Source organism: Hypomesus transpacificus, chromosome 14 (assembly GCF_021917145.1).
Source record: "Hypomesus transpacificus isolate Combined female chromosome 14, fHypTra1, whole genome shotgun sequence".
NCBI classification, from domain to species: domain Eukaryota; kingdom Metazoa; phylum Chordata; class Actinopteri; order Osmeriformes; family Osmeridae; genus Hypomesus; species Hypomesus transpacificus.
This window is the reverse complement of record NC_061073.1, coordinates 16,280,478-16,302,763: the sequence shown is the minus strand read 5'-3', so window position 1 is coordinate 16,302,763 and position 22,286 is coordinate 16,280,478. Positions and strand designations below refer to the sequence as shown.

The window sequence follows — 22,286 nt, the reverse complement described above, 5'->3', positions numbered from 1 at the left end:
TAAGTAGGCCTGGACTACTATAAACGGTTCACTGCGCTGGAGACGTACTTGGACAATTTGACACTTTGTCTGTAGGCTACTCCATTGATACTCACACACTGCCTCGACACTTGAAAAATAATCCATTCATGTTTTGATTGTCAATTTTGTCAGGATTCTAGCTTTCATTAATTCCTCCCCTGAGTCAGTCTCCAGTGTTTGTGACCAGAACTACACATAATGTGTATAGTAGATATTAATGGAAGCAAATCAGTGACATATTTTGAATTTTGAAAGGGATCTGAATTTCACCATTCGGATATGAGCAACCTGAATTTCTGAACCTTTAATTTAATGGATCAGATTTTTTTTTTTACATTGAAATACATTTATATTTCAATTTTAAAGAGGTGTATTAAAAACCAACAAATTCGGCGGCGTGTACTTTTTAATATTAAGTATTCAATACCTTTAAAATCAAAACATGATGTCACTGATTTGCTTACATAGATAATATACTTGTTAGAGTGTAGGAGACAGAATCATTATAAAAACATTTATGGGGTATTTGTTTAATAACTTTAAGGAAGAATATCTGTAATTATAATGTCACTGTCACAGTACTGTGGAAATGTATATTAAAGTTACACTGCACAGACAATTTGACCTTCTGAGTCTCAGTCCATGTTGTCCAGGTGAATTGTTGTTCCTTCACCAGTAGATGGAGCAATTTTCAGTTTTTTGTCTGGTTGCTAAGGCACTATCTTTGAAACTATGGACTTTTTTTACTCAACTCTACAAGAACCAGGAAAACATTACAATAAACAAACAACTCTTGGAAAACTCTTCAAAAGCATTGAAAACATTATGCTTTGCGTCAATACAATGCACACATAACCGTAAATGGCGGTCAATACGCGGCTGGCATGACTACCCATTAGCCAATCAGAAAGCTCGTACCGTCGTTGCCATATAAAAATATAATTTATTGTACTGAATAAGGTGGATACTGTGTCATTTATCAGACAAATAAAGTGCCATTGATCCAAGCAGCAGTAAAGAGACAGAAAGAGATGGAGGTCCTGAAAATAGTCTGTAGTGATTATGACAGGAAGTGTTCAAATCGATTAGGATATTGTTTTTTGAGGCACAGTGTGTTCATACTAGGCTAAACTGATGCCATAAAGAAATACTCAAAAGAAGAATTTAGCATTGCCATATATGCTCAACTGATGCCATAAAGAAATACTCAGAAGAATAATTTAGCATTGCCATATATATATATGCGTGTGTCAACTTCTATTAGGCAAATGAAGCAATGGAAGGCAGCAGTTCCGACATGGAAGAGGCAGTTAGAGCTACAGGGTCACAGGTCTGGATCTACTGTAGATAGAATAAATGTGCCTAGCTGGTTCTAAAAGTATACATGAGTTGATATTGTAGCTAAATGTGTAATTTTAATTGTTTTAAGGAGATTGGTCCACATGCTAGGAAGGATTTAGACAGTGAGAGCGGCCGTGACGGTTCATGTGAAGATGAGTGTAGCAGCGAAGACATCCATCCGTCTATGGACTTTGAAGACAAGCCAAACCAACCTGAGGGCCCTGCGTTTTCAAGACAGTTGGTACAAACAATATCCAGGCAGGAGCATCGATAGCAAATGGAATGGTAAAATTGTGTCCCCACCAATGTTCAAACCAAACCTGCGCCCTTGGATGCACACAAACTATCATTTCAATAAACACACAAAGCAGCTAAGCAACTACACACTGACAGTGTAATGAAAAACACTTTTATTTCGTTTTTTGTGTGTATGCAGGGCATAGTTTACACATCCACTCCATACTTTACACATTTTGACACTTTTGTATGTGTCTTTACGGTACTACAACAAATCTTTATGATAAACTTCTATTCATCTAGGAACCGGAGACGTCTGATACAAGGAAACACAGGGAGATTTATTCATGCCAGCTTATCTCCCTACTGTTGTACTTAATGTCTCCTATGGTGCCTTACCTCATCAAAGTTCAGACATCTGTTGAGTCATCTCGTTAGAGGCCACCAAAGACACACAAGGGATGTACAATAATTTAGGAACTTCTAACTAACTTAGGTGTGTACGTGCCAAATCAAATAATATTTGTGTAACCAGTCCCAGAGGGTTCAACATAAAAGCCCAAGCCCATGACTTCAAATCAAAATTAACTTCTCAAAAAGGTCATTCCAACGAAGGTGCGTGCATGACTTAAGAATTGCCACATGCCAGTAGGCTTTGTTAATTTCGTATTAAGAGGGAATGAGGCCATTGCAGAAAACAACATTCAGCAACCTGTTATGAAACAGATTACCTCTGTCAACACAGTATAACAGCCATGTTTACACACAGGTTTGTGAATCAACACTAAAAGCAATTAGTCTGATTGCTTTGTGCAGTATGTTGCATAAAGCGTGTTACAAATACAAACAAAAGATACACTTTGCAAATGGAAGGCCAATGATTCAATGTTAAATTCACCTGCCATAAATCACACAATCAATTTGGCAAGTTTTTGCCTGCGTCATCCTGTCTAAGATTTTGTAATTTCCCAAATCTATTCACACTTATAGAACTAAGGAAGTGTGTTGAAGTGGAACGTGAACCTTTTCTCAGATATGGGCAGGTGAATCTGCAAAGTAAACAACATGTTTTATCTGCTGTTCCTTATGATAGGTTTGTCTAATTACACAACCCCAGGGATTTACTATTACTGAATCGTTAGACTATTTCCTTTGAACATCCGTGATCTTACAGTTTTTCTCAATTGCTAAGACACATTTCTTGAATGTGTACGGTTTTTCCTCCAAACTCTAAACACACATCTTCATACTAGCAGTAATATTGGTAACACTTTAGAATAATGACACTTTAGAATAATGGTCCGTTGTTAACAAGTAGCTATGCAGGAAGTAATAGGTAGTTCTACATTAACACCGAATTTAATACTATTAACTAATATGGAACCAAGATTAACTAAGCAGTAAGTAATAGCTAATTTACAACAAAGGTAGTTCCTTGGTAGGTATTTGGTTATTACTAAATACATGTATCCTCTTGAGAACTACTTGTGAACTATCACCAATTAAGAAAGAATAACCATCTATTTACTAATCACAAAGTAACATGTCTAAAAAGTGAACAATGTGGTTGTTTCACTATTAACATGGTCATAACTTTTCAGAAGCTTGTGCCTCAAATGGGTTCTTTGTGGAAACCAGTTTATAAATATTATATCCCCCAAAATACGTTAACTACAGGTTGAGATTTTGACTACTCTTACCAAAGAATGGATGTATGTTCTCTGTTTATTTCAAACTTAAAAAAGGTATAATACAAATAATAATTTGTTTAACATTTTTAATAATTAGGAAGTGATGCTGACACTCAAATGATTGGATTAGTTTACTATTATGAGTTCTTGAGCGTCAGTTCAATGTCTCAGTCTCCAAAGACCTACCTTTATGTTACAGTAGCCGCCTGAGGAGAACTTCTCTTTAGGATATGAATATAAACATTGATGTTCTCTTGTCAAAAACAATTTGCATCCTGCATTTATGTTGCAATAAGCACAAAACCAAATCTTCCAGATTACAATGTTTGTTCGAATATCACTAGTGCCTCACAGAAATGTATGCCTGTACCGTATGTGTCAAATATAAAATTAGACTTATTATAGACCTATTACTTGTGAAAAACCAGTATAACTCCTCACTAATTACTTGAGCGTTACCTTGTCATCCTTCAGGAACTACTTGTGATGTGGACCATTATTTTAAAGTGAAAAACATGTTAACTCCTCACTAGTTACTCAAGAGTTACCTTGTTATCCTGCAGGAACTACTTGTGATGTGGACCATTATTTTAAAGTGAAAAACATGTTAACTCCTCAATAAGTACTCAAGTGTTACATTGTCATCCTGCAGGAACTACTTGTGATGTGGACCATTATTTTAAAGTGACAAACATGTTAACTCCTCACTAGTTACTCAAGTGTTACCTTGTAATCCTGCAGTAACTACTTGTGATGTGGACCATTATTTTAAAGTGACAAACATGTTAACTCTTCACTAATTACTCAAGAGTTACATTGTCATCCGGTAACTGTAATCTGGACCATTATTTCAAAGTGAAAAACATGTTAACCCCTCCCTAACATGTCACCTCACAAGATTTACAACATAAAACAACTGCAGTGATTGGATAATATATTTTTTAACTATAGGCACTGGAAGATTTCCATGAAATCGTATAAGAAAATCCTAGATAATGCAAAAATGCACATGGGCATGCAAGAAAAAAGCATTTTATTTTTATATGTCTGAATAAAACATTCTTTGTTTGGCACAATGATGAAACCTCGCATTTAAACAAAACATTCTGTATTTTGGAATGAAACATTTAACACATTCAACAAACTGTGATGATAAACTGAGTCAAACATAATGGCTAAATCATTAATAAGTAAGTACATGGCTAACCCTAACCCAAATCAAGGTATAGGCCTATTCACTACTCACGATTCTAGCATTGGCCACTACTGCGAAATACAACAGCAACGCACTTCCAAAGGAATAAAAATGATGAAGGAAGAAAGAACAAATGGCAGGACTGTAAAATAACTTGCTAGATAACCCAAATCAGAGAACAGGAACATGGCCCAAAATGCTAGCTACAGTTGTTGCTAGCTGTAAAGCCAGGCTAGCTGTCGGCTAGCTTGTAAAAAGTCCCTCATACAAACTGTATAGTATTGCAATCGAAATTCGCATTAATTCTACCATTCGAAATTTGCACTAATTATACAATTCGAAATTCTAGTGAAATTCACCTAGTGGTTGTTATCGTATGTTAGCCAAATCCTGGATATTTACCATCCATAAAAATGTGCCACTGCCAAATGATTTTGCGCTCCTACTCATTGAGGTTGCACCAGTATAGCTTTAGGGAAAACATGTCATGGATTCAGGACAAATAGGTTTTGGTATATGGACCAAGTCGATTGGATTTGGAAAATGGACCGGCCGTGATTTGATATTTTCTGAGCTGCAGAAAGACCTAATAGCAGACACATCGAAATTGCCCGCATAATCATACAGTATGATCAACTGTTGGGGAGGACGTGTCCCATAATCATACAGTATGATCAAATATTGGGGTGGACGTGTCCCATAATCATACAGGGGCGTGTTAGAACGTTAATATTCATAAACTGGTTTCCACAAAGAATTCATTTCAGGGCACAAGCTTCTGAAATGTTACGACCATGTTAAGAGTAAAAAAAACACAATTGTTCACTATTTAGACCTTACTTTTGTGATTAGTAATTCATTGGTTATTCTTTCTTAATTGGTCATAGTTCACAAGTAGTTCTCAATGAGAATATATTTATTTAGTAAACCAAGGAACTACCTTTGAACTAAATTCGCTATTACTTACTGCTTAGTTAATCTTGGTTCCATATTAGTTAATAGTATTAAATTCAGTGTTAATGTAGAACTACCTATTACTTCCTGCATAGCTACTCATTAACAACGGACCATTATTCTAAAATGTTACCATAATATTTAATGACTCAGTTCAAGAAAAGAGACTTATAAATGTGACTTTTAAATTCTGTATTTGTTTGTCCACATAATTATAGATGACAATGCATTACATGAACAAATACTGTATATCACAATTGTATTTTATTTTAAATTGAATTACTGTAATCCGCATATACCACATACTATGATTTACTATACGTGTACTATGCATACAAATATTCTGGCCCATCTAGAAAACATAGAAAAAATCTAGCACATATGGAAAAAGGGGCGTGTTTGACAGTGAGGGCAGGCTAGAAGTTCTCATAGTGATGGATGAAGTGGGTCTGGTCTCTCTTGTTCATCTGCTGGCAAGCCTTCTCCACGTTCTTGGTGAGTCCAGGAGGCCCACAGCTGAACACACCCATTTTAACCACCTTCAGGGAGGAGAAGAAAAAAATATTCTGTCCAACTTTCAACCATCTTGCTATATCTAGATAGCCCTGGTGGGTCGCGACCCCCCCATTCATTCATTTCATTTTTTCAATCATTTATATAAGGTGCTCAAGTCTCACGCATTCACCGTGAGACACCGAGTTGATACAGAGTTACATGCCACCCACCAGCCAATCACAAACACCACCAGCACCACCCCACATGATTTCACTAGTCTATAGATAGAAGGACGCAGAGGAATGCTCTGAGGTGCTGCTAAGCAGGAAGTGACGTGCATGGAGAGGGAGGGGTCACCCTGACCTCAGGATGAACTTCCTGTAGCGAGTTGAAGAAGGGCACGAATGGAGGACGACCAAAGTGAGTAACAGACCGCAGTCCGGTGAACAGGCTCTGGTTCCGCACTTTCTGGAAGTGACGTTCGCACACATACTGCGGTCGCATCCCACATAAAGACACACACAAACACACACATCACTTTATGTAACCGGTACACACTCTACAGACCACAGTTGCTCCATCAAAAAGACTTAAATCAACTCTGTTTGCTAAAATCATATCTCCTGTCAGTCACCAGCATGGTGGTGCGAAGGTCAAACTTCTCAGGCAGCTGTGTGATGTAGGTGTGGACCGACACGAGGTCCAGAGTGTCCTTCTCCTCTACTTCCTTGATGATGTCAGACACCCACTCAAACTGGCGCTGTGTTCGTGTGACCCAGATGAAGTAGACCTTCAACACATCAGTCATTGTGGTCATAAGTGTGAGGTGAGATGGCAGACAGGGGTCAGGTAAACAGTTTCAGGGCACTGTACCTTTTTACACTGAATCTTAGACTTGTTTGAGGACACAAGGTCCTTTAGAATGGAGGCGAAGGGGGTAACTCCGATTCCTCCCCCGACCAGAACAGACACCTCAAAGTCTGTCCACTCCTGGTGGCCTTCTCCAAACGGCCCGTCCAGGTACAGCTGTCATAAAACAGTCAGGGAAACTTAGCATTCACACAGCAAATACACACACACAAATGCACACAAACACCTATCAACACACACAAACAGGTGCTGACATACAGTGCCCTCCAAAAGTATTGGAACAGTGAGGCGAATTCCTTTATTTTTGCTGTAGACTGAAAACATTTGGGCTTGACATCAAATAATGAACGTGAGACCAGAGATCAACGTTTCAGCTTTTATTTCCAGGTATTTACATCAGGATCTGATGCACAACTAAGAAAATATCACATTTTGTTTGAATCCACCCATTTGTCATGTGATCAAAAGTATTGGAACAGATATACTTAAAACATATTTAAGTGAATAAGACTTAATATTTAGTTGCAAATCCTTTGCTTTCAATAACTGCAGCAAGTCTGTGACCCATTGACGTCACCAAACTTTTGCATTCTTCCTTTTTGATGCTTTCCCAGGCTTTCACTGCAGCCTCTTTCAGTTGTTGTTTGTTTTGTGGGGTTCCTCCCTTCAGTCTCCTCTTAAGCAGGTAAAATGCATGCTCTATAGGGTTTAAGTCTGGAGATTGACTTGGCCAGTCTAATACCTTCCATTTCTTGCCCCTGATGAACTCCTTTGTTGTTTTGGCAGTGTGTTTTGGGTCGTTATCTTGCTGCATGATGAAGGCTCTGCCAATCAGTTTGGTTGCATCTTTCCTTAAATTGGCAGACAAAATGTTTCTGTAGACTTCCGAGTTCATTTTGCTGCTGCCATCATGTGTTACATCCTCAATGAAGATTATTGAGCCCGTCCCAGAAGAAGCCATGCAAGCCCAAGCCATGACATTACCTCCACCGTGTTTCACAGATGAGCTTGTGTGTTTGGGATCATGAGCAGTTCCTTTCTTTCTCCAAACTTTAGCCTTTCCATCACTTTGGTAAAAGTTCATCTTTGTCTCATCAGTCCATAAAACTTTGTCCCAGAATTTTTGAGGTTCATCTCTGTACTTTTTGGCAAATTCCAGCCTGGCCTTCCTATTCTTCTTGCTAATGAGTGGTTTGCATCTTCTGGTGTAGCCCTTGTACTTTTGTTCATGAAGTCTTCTGCGAACAGTAGATAGTGATACCTTCACTCCTGCCATCTGGAGGTTGTTGCTGATCTCACTAACAGTTGTTTTAGGGTCTTTCTTTACAGCTCTCACAATGTTTCTGTCATCAACTGCTGATGTTTTCCTTGGTCTACCTGTTCGACGTCTGTTACTTAGTACACCAGTAGTTTTCTTCTTCTTCAGGACATTCCAAATGGTTGTACTGGCTATGGCCAATGTTTCTGCAATGGCTCTGATTGATTTTCCATCTTCTCTAAGACTCACAATTGCTTGTTTTTCACCCAAAGACAGCGCTCTGGTTTTCATGTTGTTTTCACCTCTGAATACAGTCTGCATAGACAAAACCTATCTTACCCAATCTGAACCTGAGTGTAGACATTCAGTGGTATTTATTGATTGAATAATGTATGTAATAGGACACACCTGGGCAACAAAACACACCTGTCAGTCACATGTTCCAATACTTTTGCTCACGTGACAAATGGGTGGGTTCGAACAAAAAGGTGATATTTTCTAATTTGTGCATCAGATCCTGATGTAAATACCTGGAAATAAAAGCTGAAACGTTGATCTCTGGTTTCACATTCATCGTTTGATGTCAAGCCCAAATGTTTTCAGTTTACAGCAAAAATAAAGGAATTGGCCTCACTGTTCCAATACTTTTGGAGGGCACTGTACCTTTGGATAGGTGCCCAGCTCTGCAAGGCTCTCTGGAGTGTAGAGCTCTCTGAGTCGGCTCGTCCAGGGGCCCACAGCTCGAATGTGCAGGCTGAGGGTCTTCTCGTGTGGGGCTGAAGTCAGGGTGAAGGGGTGGTACTCGTCTGTGGCCAGTGACAGGCAGGCTACACGGACCCACTGGCCTGAGCGGTACACGAAACCCTGCGGACGCTTGAACTCCAGGTACGTCACTCCTGCGGAGAAGCAGTCACGGACCGGTAAAACCAACACGTGATGTTACTAAACACTATGAACCGGAAGAAGATAACCCTCTCTGATGTGAATTATTATTAAAATGAACAGGATTATGTTGATGATCATAATAATGATAACTGTGGAATTAGATGGCTGTGTGTGGGACAGAAACTGTTTGTCAATGTTTTTTTATGTCAATAATAATAAGAACACGCATCAAATATCCAACTACAACAGAAGTCTTTTGGTGTGGTGTAATCTCTACTGTAGTCCTATGCTAAGCTTTGATTGGCTGGGAGAAGCGGGGGTACCTGAAGGCAGCAACTCAGCCTTCACTACAGGGATCTCAACCTTCTTCCTGTTCAGGCTGATCAGCTTGTCCAGCAGGAAGAGTAGAGCGGGGGGGATCAGGTAGATGTAGAAGCGGGGCTCCTGGAGTAGGGCGTAGCTGCCATGGATGACCGTCTGTCATGGGGAAGCACACAGCTAAGACTCACTCTACTGTGGGACCTCCGTCAGTTCCCACAGGTAGGATCCACCACACCATGTTAACAGTGCAACACCACAATGGTTTGCATGAGGGGTTTATTTATTTTTATACACAGTGACAGATGGAAGGGGTGGGTGGGTGGTGGCTCACCAGAATGTACACAAGCACGTAGAGGTTGTGTGTGATCCAGAATCCCTGGAAGCTGATTCGTCGGAAGTAGAAGGAGGCGAACACGTACATGAAGGCAAAGATTAAGAGAAGCAGAATGCCTGTGGTGCCTGAAACAGGAAAAGATGCATCCATGATGGAATCCTTCACTTTCTGTGCTACAACGTTACGTTTTTGAGATTTGTTTTGGTTTATTCTCCAGAGTACCTGGGACAGTCTGAAAGAACCACCATGTCCATGGCATAGGAAGTTCAGACCTGAAAATAGTAAACATTAAAAAAATATGATCCACAATCAGGTAAAACATGAAATTATATTTCAATGAAAACTATGACTGTTAGAATATGAAGACATTACCCGTTGTTAGACAGGATCTTGGGGAAAAGACAGGCCAAGATGCTGAGTTCACTGATAGAGAATATGTAGAGATTGACCACATGACCCAGACTGTGAACAACTTCAAAGAAAGGAGACAAGGAAGTATAGAGTGGCTTCAGTAAGTTTTTCGGGCCCAGTAATCTACATCTATCTGCCAAACTGTAGGGTATGAATAGGCACGTAAATGAAAGATTACCAAAATGTATATTTAAAAGAACGTTTCACCTTGTAATGATGGCTAATTTAGTGTTTAATGTAAAAAAAAAAATACACAATAAAATATTCTCAATGTGAAATGTTCCGAAAACCTTCTGGAGACAGTATATATATATATATATATATATAGTGTGCCTATATAACAAACATTAAAAGACCCTTCCCATCATCCACGTCTTCAGGCAGCGAGCCCCCACCTTACCCGTGAGGACGATGGCCGACATGGCCATAAAGCGGTGGAAATCGATGGCAGCGTCGAAGGGGATGTAACGGTTGAGGAAAGTCTCTCGGAACATGGTGATGAGGTTCCGGCAGACGGTCAGCAGCATGTAGGGGAACAGGAAGGAGATGGAGGCGGCCGCACCTCTGGACACCATTATACCCACCACCGAGGTCTCTGGGAACCCGGACGAGTTGGCCTGAAAACCATAGTCTAAACACAGAACTAGTGGTTTGTATATGTTAGTCCACGGGTATTACTTTCAAGCTGGCTCTCAAGCAGGCTTAAGCAGTTCACTCAATTTTCAATATGAGGTTTAGTTACTTCTAAGAATTGAAATACTTAACAAATAGTAGATGCTTTTGTGAGGCAAACATGCATTGCCCGTTTTCAACTGTATGAGGGAATGGCTTGTCAATGCCTTGGAGCAGGTGACCCTCATGACACTAACAGTCTTTGACAGGTTTCTGAGGGGGTGGGGGGTGGGGGGGGGGGGGGGAGGGAAATGAGCACCAGAACTCACAATAGCATCTCTCCAGAGCCAGCCCAGCAGTGATGCCATAGACGATAGTGGAGCAGACAATATGGCGACGGTAGTTCTCAACAAAACGCTTGAACTGCTGGATTTTATTTTGAATTGGATTTCTGTTGTATTTGTCCCTCTTGGGTTTAACATAGACCTTTGGGTGATGGTTACTTGGCCTAGGATAAGGAGAGTACAGGTGGTGCTTTAAAGTTGGTTTGCTTCCCATAGAGAAGACGAAAAATGAAAATGGAAATTAAGTGGTGATAAAGTTAATGTTTGATAAAAACACCATGCATACAACAACCCTCATATTTGAAAGGCTCAAAGACAATGAAATGTTAGGTCACACAGAGGGCAGGTTCCATCACACTTACATCACACTTTTGTGGTGAACCACAAAAACAAATGAGCAAAAACCTACTTTTTCCCATGTCGTTTGCGAAGTTCCGATCCCTCATTCTCCATGCTGCTGTAGCCCAACTGCAGGTCCCCTTCAGCTGCACTGAAGGTGCAGATGATAAGATTGTTAAATACACCAACAGACTTGGATGACCCTTTGATTTAGAAAATGGTTGTAAAGAAGCCAAGGAACTTGGGGAAAGGCAGTTCCCGTGGCCAAGTCTCTCTCTGTTTCCCCCCGTTCTCTTACCTACATTTAGTAATTTAGCAGACACTCTCATCCAGAGCGACTTACATTTAGTACAGGGACATTCCCCCCGAAGCAAGTAGGGTAAAATGCCTTGCCCAAGGACGCAGGTCATTCTCCACGGCCCGAAATCGAGCTGGCAACCTTCTGATTAATAGCCCGATTCCCTAACCGCTCAGCCACGTTACCCCCCACTTACCTGTGTTTCGCAGGGATGATGAAGGACACCCGCTGGTCCCGACTCATCTTTTTCTTCTTCTGCATCTCCATACCTGCAGGCACAACAAGCCAACATACAGTACATGGGCTGAAGGAAATACAGTACAGCAGAGAGGAAAAAAAGGTTTCAGGTCTTCCATTTGCCCCCCCGTCCCTCATCACCTTTGATGTTGAGCTGAGCAAACTGCAGCTCTTTCTCGTGGTCCCTCAGCAGGAAGTGAAAGTCTTCCCAGGTGATGTGCTCCTTATTGTTGAAGCCTGCAGCCTCCAGCATGGCCTTAATAGCCTCCTCTGCCTTGCTCTTGCTAAGGGCACCGCTTGAGATCTCAATAAAGGACCTGCAGCACACAGGTGAAGTGAGTTAAGCCCAATTTATACTTAGGTCGCAGACACTTTTGAAAAGGTCGCCGACAGAAATTACGTCACGTTCGACACGTTTAACTGTCGCTTGGAAGTGTTGCCTACCAGGAGACATTTCTACTGGCGCTGAAGTCGTCACATAGTGAAAATGTTAAATTGTCAGTTTCTCCTAATGATCACCTAGGCTACAGAGCTTTAACAATGTAACCATGGCTATGAATGCAACGGTAAAATGATTCTGTTTACTTCACGCAAACCTTGAGCACAGGCGACTGTTTGCCGAAATATAAATGCAGCAGGCTGAGTGACACTTTCTTTTCGGCGGCGATCATTTCAAAAGTGTCGACGACATAAGTATAAATGAGGCTTTAGAGCGGGAAAACCGCAGGTGTGATGGGATGTTATAGCCTGAGTGGCTAACCTGAGCAGTCTGGAAAAAGCCTCTTCAGACAAGAAGCCATTTCCGTCAATGTCATGCATTGAGAACATCAGTTTGGATTTTTCCTCTGGGGAACCTGTGTATACAGACAGGATAAAGGCAGTCATATCATCATGTTGTAACATGCTACCAAACAGAGGGCATGCTTCAAAGTGAATGGCATTGACTTTAATGTGTTTGAAATCCACTGGGATTACCTTTCATGAATATGACAATGACATCGAGGAACTCTTGGAAAGAAAGGTAGCCATTGCCATCTTTGTCGGCCAGCGTGAACATGGAGTCCACAAAGAGTGAATCGGGCTTGAGTCCGAGGGTGTCAGCAAACTCAGTTCCTGTCAGTTCACACTGCAGAGCCTCCCTGGTCTTTCTACTGGACGTGCTTCTCACATCACCAGCATCACACCTGTCAATCTCCAGGACCTGCCCAACCCAAATGTTATCATCAGTCTTGATTGTGAGTCAACTCTGTTTATACTGATTGTCACGTAGGATGGAAACTGGTGCCAAACGAGATATACTCGAGTCACTTATGCCATTATCGTGACCAGAAGCAACTTCATGGAAGTCTATCTCCTTTGGATTGAGTTATAGCTTATCCTGGTTAATATATGACTTATAAAAGGCAGATAATATGACTATATGACAGTCATATAATAGAACATGAGCACTGTTACCGTGGCAAACGCATGTCGGATGAAGGTCTCCACTATTTGAGCTCTCTGCTCTTTGGTTACGGCCTCTCTGAGAAGCTCCTTCTCACTTGTCTCTGTCACTGTCATCTGTCTGTCACTGTTAGTCCCCTCAGAGCGCAGGTGATTAACAAACTCCGTCCGCTTGAACTCATTGTCAAAAAACAACACCTGCAGCATAAGAAAAAGGAAGCTGATTCACATTGAGAAGAGTAACGTGGTTTTACAACAGTTCCAAGGTGAGGATGCCTCCTGTTGGCTGTCTCTGACGGCACTCACCAGATCGTATTCCTTGGGGACTTTGAGGAGCAGAGCTCTGCGTGATCGATCGTCAGCCAGAAGGACGTCCAGGCTGGTCTGGGCTCCTAGACTGAGACAGCGAAGGGCAGGCCCATCGCCGTCAAACATCTGCAGCCTCTTCCTCTCGTCCATGTGCACACTGACTGGGCGCAGAGGCTTCTTTGGGCCCTGCCACTCACACGCTACAGGACAGAGAGAAACCGAGTAACGTTGTAAGCTGGGATGGGTCTAGCTCAGCGGGAGAGCATTTGACCGCATATCAACAAACTAATTTAACTGGGCCATTGAAAGTGTGTGAATGTAGCAAGTTAGATAGCGGAGTGGATGGTGGATGTAGGTGATGATAGGACCGTGTCATGTGTTGGACCCCCGTGAACACACCTGTGAGTCCCACAGGGGGCTCCTCTGCTCCTTCAGCAGCCCTGCCTCTCCTCTGGAACTTCTTATATTTGTTATTGCGGAAACCAGCCACTGCATAGGCCATTAGAAAGCTCACTATAAAGAAGGAAACATATCAGTGTTATAATATAATGCATTGGAATAATACTTCATTATAATGAAATAATAATATTATTACAACCTGCTATGCACTTATCAGTGATCCCGACCAAACAGACATCCAGCAATAAGGTTAAATGATAACATGCTATTTCAACAGAACTGCTACCATCAAGTAGGTACACTGACCAACAGGGAAAAGAAATAATGCAACAACGGTGACACCAAAGCCCACTTTGTATCCATCGAAGTAGTTGAGCGTGGTAACTTTGGTGCAGGGCTGGAGGTCAGAGGCATTAACTTGTGCTGGTTGGGGACAGGGGTCGCCTGAGGGTCAAAGGCAGACATGTCATACACTCAGCTCATGACGCAATCCCACAGACCAGACACACCTTCATGTAATACACCACGCATGTGAAGTCATATGCCAATCTTGAATGAATTTACCATCCCTCCAGAAGAACACTTCCTTCTGCACGTCCTCAGATTCCGCGCTAGTGACTAATAGAAGGATGTCAGAAAAGTTGGTGTTCCGAATGTTCAGGATTTCTTCATCATTGAACAAGCTGTGTCAAACACACCAAACATGAATGAATGGTTGCTCATGGTCAGGTGAAGATTGCATTTTTCAATGCCGTAATCAATGATAAAGATTATGAAACACTTTCTAGCTTGCTGTTTGCCTGTCCTTTTTACCCATTCTGCCTGTTCTCGAACCAGAATCTATCACCATTTCTGATACGCTCAAACTGGTCCAAGATGATGGAGGTGAAAACTGGACCTGGACCATCAACAGACTCCAGGAGACCGCCGGGGAACAACTCCAGTTTAGAAATATCGTCCCCATATAGGTCTGCCAGATCTCTGAACAACTGTGAAAGCATTGAAACAAAAAACGTTTTTTTTATTTAAGTTGAGTCACAAATCATCTTAGTTGTATCCGTCTGCTAAAGGTTAGTGCTTCAAGGCCCTCTGTTTCTGGTGCTGTGTTACCTCAGGATGTGTTCTGTTGAGCTCTGGGTTAATGTCTGCCCAGGCCAGCACCGGAGCATGGCCCAAGGCCTCTCTGACCTGGCTGTAAGTCGGGAGGCCGTGGTCTCTGCCTCTCTGGATGGTCAGAGCCACTAGATCTGAGCGTGAGAACCTCAGGGGGCCATACATGTAGTCTGGTGAGGGACATGGAAGAAACACACAGATGTCAGATGGCTGAGCGGTTAGGGAATCGGGCTATTAATCAGAAGGTTGCCGGTTCGATTCCTGGCCATGCTAAATGACGTTGTGTCCTTGGGCAAGGCACTTCACCATATGTGCCTCGGGGGGAATGTCCCTGTACTTACAGTAAGTCGCTCTGGATAAGAGCGTCTGCTAAATGTAATGTAATGTTGGATATGTCATTCTCGTACAGGAAACAAAGACCGAAAGTTCAATTTACCCCTTAAGTCCTCCACAATGATGTTGTCTTCTCTCTCCGCAATCTGGGATGCCATGCCCATGATGAGATCATCCACGTCCTGGCCTGATTCCAAGTTGGGGCTCTAGAATGCAGTTTTATTTTAGTTATTGAATTAATAAACCATAAGGATCTGTGTATAAATACTGTATGCTTCTCTTGAATTGACAAGTGTTTTTACATGACAAAACCTTTCATACATGCAATATATCCGTGCACTGTTGTACTGTACACAGTGGTCATGTATATTTTAAAATGTTTTTACCTGACGCTTCCAAAAACTGTTGCACATACGCAGCGCTGGTGATGAGCTCCCGTCGACGTTGACGACGTCGCGAAAGTGGCAGGTTCTGTTTCTGCTCCGCAGGAATGGATGAAACATTAATCAATACGTGCTGTTATAGTATGAAAACACTGTAAAATATAAGCAGAATTTGGGACATTCTGTTGAAAATAGAAAATCCATCCAACAGTTGTAGATTCATGTGAAGTCGTAGCTGGATATTACCTCATGTAAACACCAGGGGGCACCATAGTGGAGCCATAGCTGACAGCAGCCTGGAACTCAGGGGAGATCCCCGGGTCCACAAATTTCTGGTAGCCTATGAATAGGCCATAAAAAACACACCCTATAATATAACTATAAAAAGCTGGTTGATACCATTGGTTATGTGCCAATCACATAACCAATAGTCCAGTACAGGAAATATATTTTTTATTTGTCTGGGAATCGCCAAGAAGCTATAACGTAATGTGATTCATGACACTAGAATAAACCTGATCTGATTTTTCTTCTTCCGGCTCATGTTCCACCAACCTACTTGAACTGAAACTGCTGATTCAACAGAACACCTGGCCACTCTGTTGCTGAGCCGTGTTTTTGGACAACACCACAAGAGGTAGCTCACCTAACAACGCCTGTCTTGTGGTCACCAGTGCATGACCTTACTCCCTCACATTCTCAGTCATGTGCATACACACTAACCCACTCTTCTCTCTCACCTGGATAGGAAGGCAATTTCTTGTTTCCCAGGTATCCAGGCAGCCATTCATAAAGGGCAATATTCTGTTGGAGATGCAAAATTATAAATAAACAAATCCTGATGTTTTTTTTCCAAATAACAAATCAATTATATGTGGAATAACCAGTTAACAATAACACTATTGTTATTGACAAGATACTTTCATTGACTGGAATGTAGGCAGTGTTCTGCTCTAAACTCACTGACAGTTGACACACTTAGCCTTAAACTAAAACCATTTCATCCATACAATCACAACCACCTGGTGGTGATGCAACGGCAATCTTTTCAGGGCCCTATAATGAACACCTGGCTAGAAAATGGATTAAAAGAGAATTGTCCTTGTACCTGGAACTTGGCCACAACAGTTTTTCTGGCATTTTGAAACAGGTCTTCATCTGACCACGTTGGGTGTTTCTCATGCAGTTGGGAAGCCAGGTAATTGTGGAAGCGAAACCAGATAATCCCCTCGGCCACTGTGAACAGATTCTCGTTGGCCCAGGCATTTCCCAACTCTGGAAATTAAACAAAGACACAAACCATTTCCTTACAACTCTAGGACGGGAAAACCTTTCTTGAGGTTCTACAAAATACTGTCCGAAACGAACGTGCCTGAAATGCACAGGATCGCTGTGCATGGAAGATCATTGATTGAGTCATATTTTGTGTGTTTGTTTTGAAGATTCGGCAGTGGTTCTCTCCCAGGTGTCAACACAGAGAGAGAGACTTCACCGCCCATGACAATAACAAAGTTCAGGAAGTACTGCTTTCTCAACAGTTAAACTCCCTTCTCTGTGCTGCAACGTGTGGAGGATTTACAGTTCTCAGGATAACAATCCATCCACAAAATACAGATGCATAACGCACGGCTTGTTGCACTCTCCAAGGGATATTCGTTTCTTCAGTATATTTGGTAACACAGATCTATACACCAGTAAATTCTACGTTACGGATTTGAAACAGTCCATTTTCAGTGTCAACGTGTGTAAAGACTGAAGGAGTTTTACCATAGAGTCCGTGTGGGTTGTGGTCTCCTGTTGAAGGGTCTGGTGCACTCCACATGAGGAGATGCTGCCCACCCCGTTTGGGCATGTTGCCCTCAGACACTAACAGGCCACCTTCAAACTTCCTCAGAGTGTCTGACCACGAACTGGAGGGGCCATAGATAGAGCTCCCGTCCAGCCATGCTGTCACTAGGTTCACCTGTATGGTACATGATGAGGATATAACAGGGATTCTGTTAATGTCCTAATGGACTCTGACAGTGATACTTGTGCACTTGTGTAACAGTAGGCTACCTGTGTGCGGGGGTTGTTGGGACTCTGGCTGGAGTCTTTGTCCCAGACACCTCGCTGGAATGGGAGATTAACTTCACCAGTGTCGGTAGGATCAAAGACAGGATCTCCCTTTGGAACTTGGATGTTCATAAACTCAGGTGGGCAGCCAGGCTGTCTTGAGTCAAGGACTTCAAACACAACATGGTAGCCTAGACAGTCGAAGTGAAAGGAAATACAAATTTAATTTGATTGACTGTTGATAACATTATGGGCAGTTTCTGTAACATTCGGTGCAATTTTTATTTAAGTAGACATGGCAAAAAAATCTGAAAGCTTTGGGTGTGCAGACGGTATCCTACTTACCGAAAAACACGGAGAGGACAGTTCGGTTGTGTTTCGACGCTAGGCTTGATGGACCGTTCGAAATGACATTGCTCAGACGGCGTGGATTGGGCAGTTGTTTAACAGGCTGATAAACGCCGTCAGAATAGCGTGCGGGCAGGAGACGCACAAGATGAGAACCTGCAGGCACACAGTAAATCCAAATGTCAATAGTGCGTTAATTGTAATTCATTTCTCAAGCAATAATTTTAAGTATGAAATATTTAAAATAGTTATTGCTTACAAAACGAAGGAAACTTACCAACAGCTCCTCGACTGTGATATGCCACATTGTTATACCAGCCGTCGTACCGTTGAACTTCCCAGGTAACTTTGGAGTGGGAATCTGTACAGGTGAATTTTAACAGCTGTTAAAATGGGACTAGTCCCGTTTGATATTCAGTCTATTGTCAGCAGAGTGTACACTTTTACGTCACCAAACAACAAATAAAAGTGTCTAATTAAATAAGGTATTGGGACAGTTACCTTCAACAATAGCCGCTAACACTACCAGTTTTAGGATACTCCAGATCCGTGTACGTAAATCCATTGGTGCGAGAGATGGTTGAGCTGCCAAGTCTCCCGCTCAGTCAAGAGTAGTCTAGGAGGAGTTGTCGTTGGAAATAGAACGGTAGGGAAACTTTTAATGTGCATCGAGATCATTTAAAGGAAACATTTTTTTATTGATCGCGTCTATTTGAGGTGTCGAGTAATCGCATCTCTTACTCGTCAGTTTTTGTACATCAGCCTGAAATGTTTGTGCGCGAAATGTGATCATATTAGCAAAAAGTTGTTAAAACAACGTTGTTTTGATTATATAGGCTACCATATATCCTATATTTAGTAGCAACTTACCCAATTATGGATGGGATCATAGGATGAAATGTATTCAGCGAACAGATGTCCAAGACAAATCAATTAGAGTAATACAATATCCAGTAACTGAGGATGATCTCATGCCTGACACAAACTGAGATGTCCCGTGTTCACTGAAAGACGGAATGCTTATCTCTAATTCACACACCTCTTCCAAAGAACACCAATCCATGCAACAATGAATAACACAAGGAAGATGGTGGAGCTTTAAAAAGAAGAGCTTCGACCTTGTAAGATTTACTCGCACTGTTCATCCTTCTGCTGATCTGGTAAGCATTGACCTGTCATGTTAACATAGCCATACTCTGGCATTTATCAGGACCCCGTTAAATGGTTAATTGAATTTTTTTTAGTCTTGAACAGAATACTGGTCAAACTCAAATTGGGTCTTTACGTAATAATTTAGGGCTACGAAGTAAAGAGTTCAAGAGTATCCACTTACAGATGTTCTGATTCGTTATCAAGTGATCTGACATGTAGCCTACAAGTGATTAAATAATCTGCAATTTCCTATAATTATCATTGGTGTTCAGGTGTAATATTTGTTTTAAGTGATACATCTGCATTTTGTGCAGATTAAATGATTGTACATCTACAGCGCATAGAGGGAGAACTCCTATCTCTGAATCTTTAAGTAACTGAGAGCCCCCACAGCTAACACTGTCTTCTCTGTCATACTGTCTGGTTTCAGCTTCACGTGTGAGATCTGGAGGAAAGATGACTTTCTACAATGACATTTACCCATTCTACCCTCTACAAAGAACCTCGTTCATCTTTAGTACCCACCTGCTCACCATTATTTTGGTTTTCCTGATGATCACAGTCAGTTTCCTTCTCATACTTCCAGGCATACGAGGGAGGTCGGTGAGTGCGACTGCAGTCCATTACGTAATAGGGTTCTTACCATGTATTTGAATACTTTTGAGGTTTTAAATATGATTTTTTCGATGATTAAGAAGGCTGAAATAGGATGATTTTGCGGACTTATCCGTCCGTTCTGTTTGAGCATTCTCCCTGTTTCAGAGGGTGTTTTGGATGTGCCGAATAATCATCAGTTTATTCATCGGCGTTGTAATAGTAGGTGAGTGTCGTTCAGTTATGTATTTATCACCTATGAATGCAAATACCTCAAACCCAAACTAAAGTTTGGTTGGTTGACATGCAGTCTCACCTCCTGTTGATTGTTGTTTAGTAATTTGATGGTCCTTCACAGCACTAAACTTTACCAGTGACTGGGCTGAGGCTAGAGCCGTCACCAATGCCACCTACAAGTCTTTTAGCAATGCTGTAGTGAATGCTGAGGTGGGCTTACACGTGGGACTATATGGTATCAACATCACATTAAAAGGTGAGTTCCTGCACTGGGGAAACAGAAAGATGGCTATCTCAGAAAATCTTTTTTTTTTATCATTAGCCTCAATTTACTGTATGTTATAATGTTGAGAGAGTTCTTTGTCCACTGGGTGAAAAGAATATCCCCATCCTTATGTCAACAAGTACAGAAACTTTGTATTGATTGGAGGCTCATTACCTGGACCAAGCCTAGCATGAGTTTACACGGTCGCCGTATTTGTTAAGGGTTGTTTAGGAACGCATGAGCTTCATCTATCATCTATCATCTTCATCTTAAAGGAAGTCAGATGGCTGAGCGGTGAGGGAGTCGGGTTAGTAATCAGAATGTTGCCGGATCGATTCCCTGCTGTGCCAAATGACGTTGTGTCCTTGGGCAAGGCACTTCACCTTACTTGCCTCGGGAGAATGTCCCTGTACTTAGTGTAAGTCGCTCTGGATAAGAGCGTCTGCTAAATGTAAATGTAAATCTATGGTTATCTCACAGGAAATCCTGTAATTCAGCTCAACGAGACCATAGACTATAATGAGATGTTCGAGTGGAAGGAAACCATCGACAAGTATTACGAAGAGGCCCTGGAGAAAGGCCTGCCCAACCCCATCCTCTACATCGCTGAGAAATTCACCCTCCACAGCCCCTGTGGCCTCATCTACCAGTACAGATTCTCTGGCCGCTACGCTTCTGCCACCCTCTGGTACGAAGGCTATTCTCATTCTAATCCACAAGCATACAGCATACTGTACTGCTGCCAGGCAATGACTTTTTTGCCTCCACAGGACTGCGTTCTGTTGCTGGCTGGTTGCCAACATCCTCTTCTCTATGCCAGTCATTCTCTATGCCGGGTACATGATGATGGCAACTGCTACCTTCATCTTCTTCTCCATGGCATCCTTCTCTACAATCATGAACTTGCCCTCATGCACTTTGACTATAGGGACAGGCTCCTTAGTAACAGGCTATAGCCATTCCTTTTGGCTGGCACTTGCCACAGGTAAGTCAATCCCTAAATACTGCCACATAGAAAGCTGTGTCAAGTGAAACTGTGAAAAATGAATCTTGTTATGCTATATTGATTGTTGAAACATTTCTAACCTCTCCCCAGGAGTACTGTGTGCTGTGATTGGTGTTGTGGTAGTGTTGTTGGATTGTTTGGTCCCAGAGAAGATAAGGGAGGCTTTCAGTGTCGACATGGATAATTCTGATGACGATGAGGTTAATTTTGGCGAGGGATATGTCAATTCCAGCTTCCTTGAAGAAATGACCCTCAGTGTACGGCTCTGACAAGAACTACTGGGTTCAACTGCTGTAAGTCTCTGACTCTGACTGATCTCCCAATATTCCATAAAATATTATAAAAGAAAGTATTAGAAACTTCCTTATTGGTCTGCCATTAAAAAAAAACTCTGTGTTCTAGGAAGTACGTCAGGTCACCCAGCCATTGCACATCACCAATACTTGAAGATCTACAGCACAGAAAGAGATTGTGCTTTATTAGGGACCAAATGTAATGACATCTGTGAGCCTGTATTTAAGTGTGTGAATAATGTACATAGCCTAAACCTTAAAGCATTTATTAATGTTTATTAATGAATTTGTTGTTTTATTTTTAATACCATGTCCCTGCCATGTTGCAATAATGTAACACATACAAATTTGAAGGATTTATACTGTGTTGTGTTCAAGGACTAGGCAGTACGCAACCAGCAAGCCAGGATTGTGTCCAAGGAACAGTGTGCTGTCATCTCAATTTGTCTATTTCCCAGTCCATTGTATCAATAAATGTGCAAATTACAGGAAATCTTGTTGTCCTCCAATACA

At 41.7% G+C, this 22,286-nt stretch overlaps 2 protein-coding genes across 2 annotated transcripts; one reads left to right on the top strand and one right to left on the bottom strand.

The window, feature by feature from the left end:
• Positions 1 to 5,652: 5,652 nt before the first annotated feature.
• Positions 5,653 to 19,330, bottom strand: duox (dual oxidase). Its single transcript, XM_047035024.1, has 34 exons — positions 19,097 to 19,330; positions 18,728 to 18,842; positions 18,504 to 18,587; positions 18,224 to 18,382; positions 17,882 to 18,069; positions 17,591 to 17,786; positions 16,932 to 17,098; positions 16,564 to 16,627; positions 16,070 to 16,163; positions 15,827 to 15,917; positions 15,544 to 15,646; positions 15,105 to 15,277; positions 14,808 to 14,983; positions 14,559 to 14,677; positions 14,301 to 14,438; positions 13,995 to 14,108; positions 13,593 to 13,795; positions 13,299 to 13,484; positions 12,819 to 13,044; positions 12,604 to 12,697; positions 11,985 to 12,160; positions 11,803 to 11,875; positions 11,379 to 11,459; positions 10,955 to 11,133; positions 10,414 to 10,644; positions 9,975 to 10,074; positions 9,825 to 9,874; positions 9,600 to 9,727; positions 9,271 to 9,424; positions 8,726 to 8,958; positions 6,808 to 6,960; positions 6,569 to 6,724; positions 6,298 to 6,426; positions 5,653 to 5,978 (listed from the first exon to the last, which is right to left on the bottom strand). The coding sequence occupies exons 2-34, from the start codon at positions 18,789 to 18,791 to the stop codon at positions 5,856 to 5,858; spliced, it is 4,605 nt and encodes a 1,534-aa protein (XP_046890980.1). The 5' UTR covers positions 18,792 to 18,842; positions 19,097 to 19,330; the 3' UTR covers positions 5,653 to 5,855.
• Positions 19,304 to 22,244, top strand: duox2 (dual oxidase 2). Its single transcript, XM_047035026.1, has 8 exons — positions 19,304 to 19,386; positions 19,809 to 19,981; positions 20,141 to 20,198; positions 20,331 to 20,465; positions 20,955 to 21,162; positions 21,245 to 21,459; positions 21,571 to 21,773; positions 21,883 to 22,244. Exons 2-7 carry the CDS (start codon positions 19,835 to 19,837, stop codon positions 21,747 to 21,749), a joined length of 942 nt encoding a protein of 313 aa, XP_046890982.1. The 5' UTR covers positions 19,304 to 19,386; positions 19,809 to 19,834; the 3' UTR covers positions 21,750 to 21,773; positions 21,883 to 22,244.
• Positions 22,245 to 22,286: the final 42 nt, after the last annotated feature.

Excerpts from the sequence above, each read along its gene's own strand:
- duox2 (XM_047035026.1), top strand. The coding sequence starts at position 19,835 with ATGACTTTCTACAATGACATTTACCCATTCTACCCTCTACAAAGAACC. Across the intron at positions 20,199-20,330 it reads CATCGGCGTTGTAATAGTAG|CACTAAACTTTACCAGTGAC; the intron begins GTGAGTGTCGTT and ends GGTCCTTCACAG. Across the intron at positions 21,460-21,570 it reads TTGGCTGGCACTTGCCACAG|GAGTACTGTGTGCTGTGATT; the intron begins GTAAGTCAATCC and ends ACCTCTCCCCAG.
- duox (XM_047035024.1), bottom strand. The coding sequence starts at position 18,791 with ATGGATTTACGTACACGGATCTGGAGTATCCTAAAACTGGTAGTGTTA. Across the intron at positions 12,698-12,818 it reads CATTGTCATATTCATGAAAG|GTTCCCCAGAGGAAAAATCC; the intron begins GTAATCCCAGTG and ends CTGTATACACAG. Across the intron at positions 12,161-12,603 it reads GCTTTTTCCAGACTGCTCAG|GTCCTTTATTGAGATCTCAA; the intron begins GTTAGCCACTCA and ends TGTGTGCTGCAG.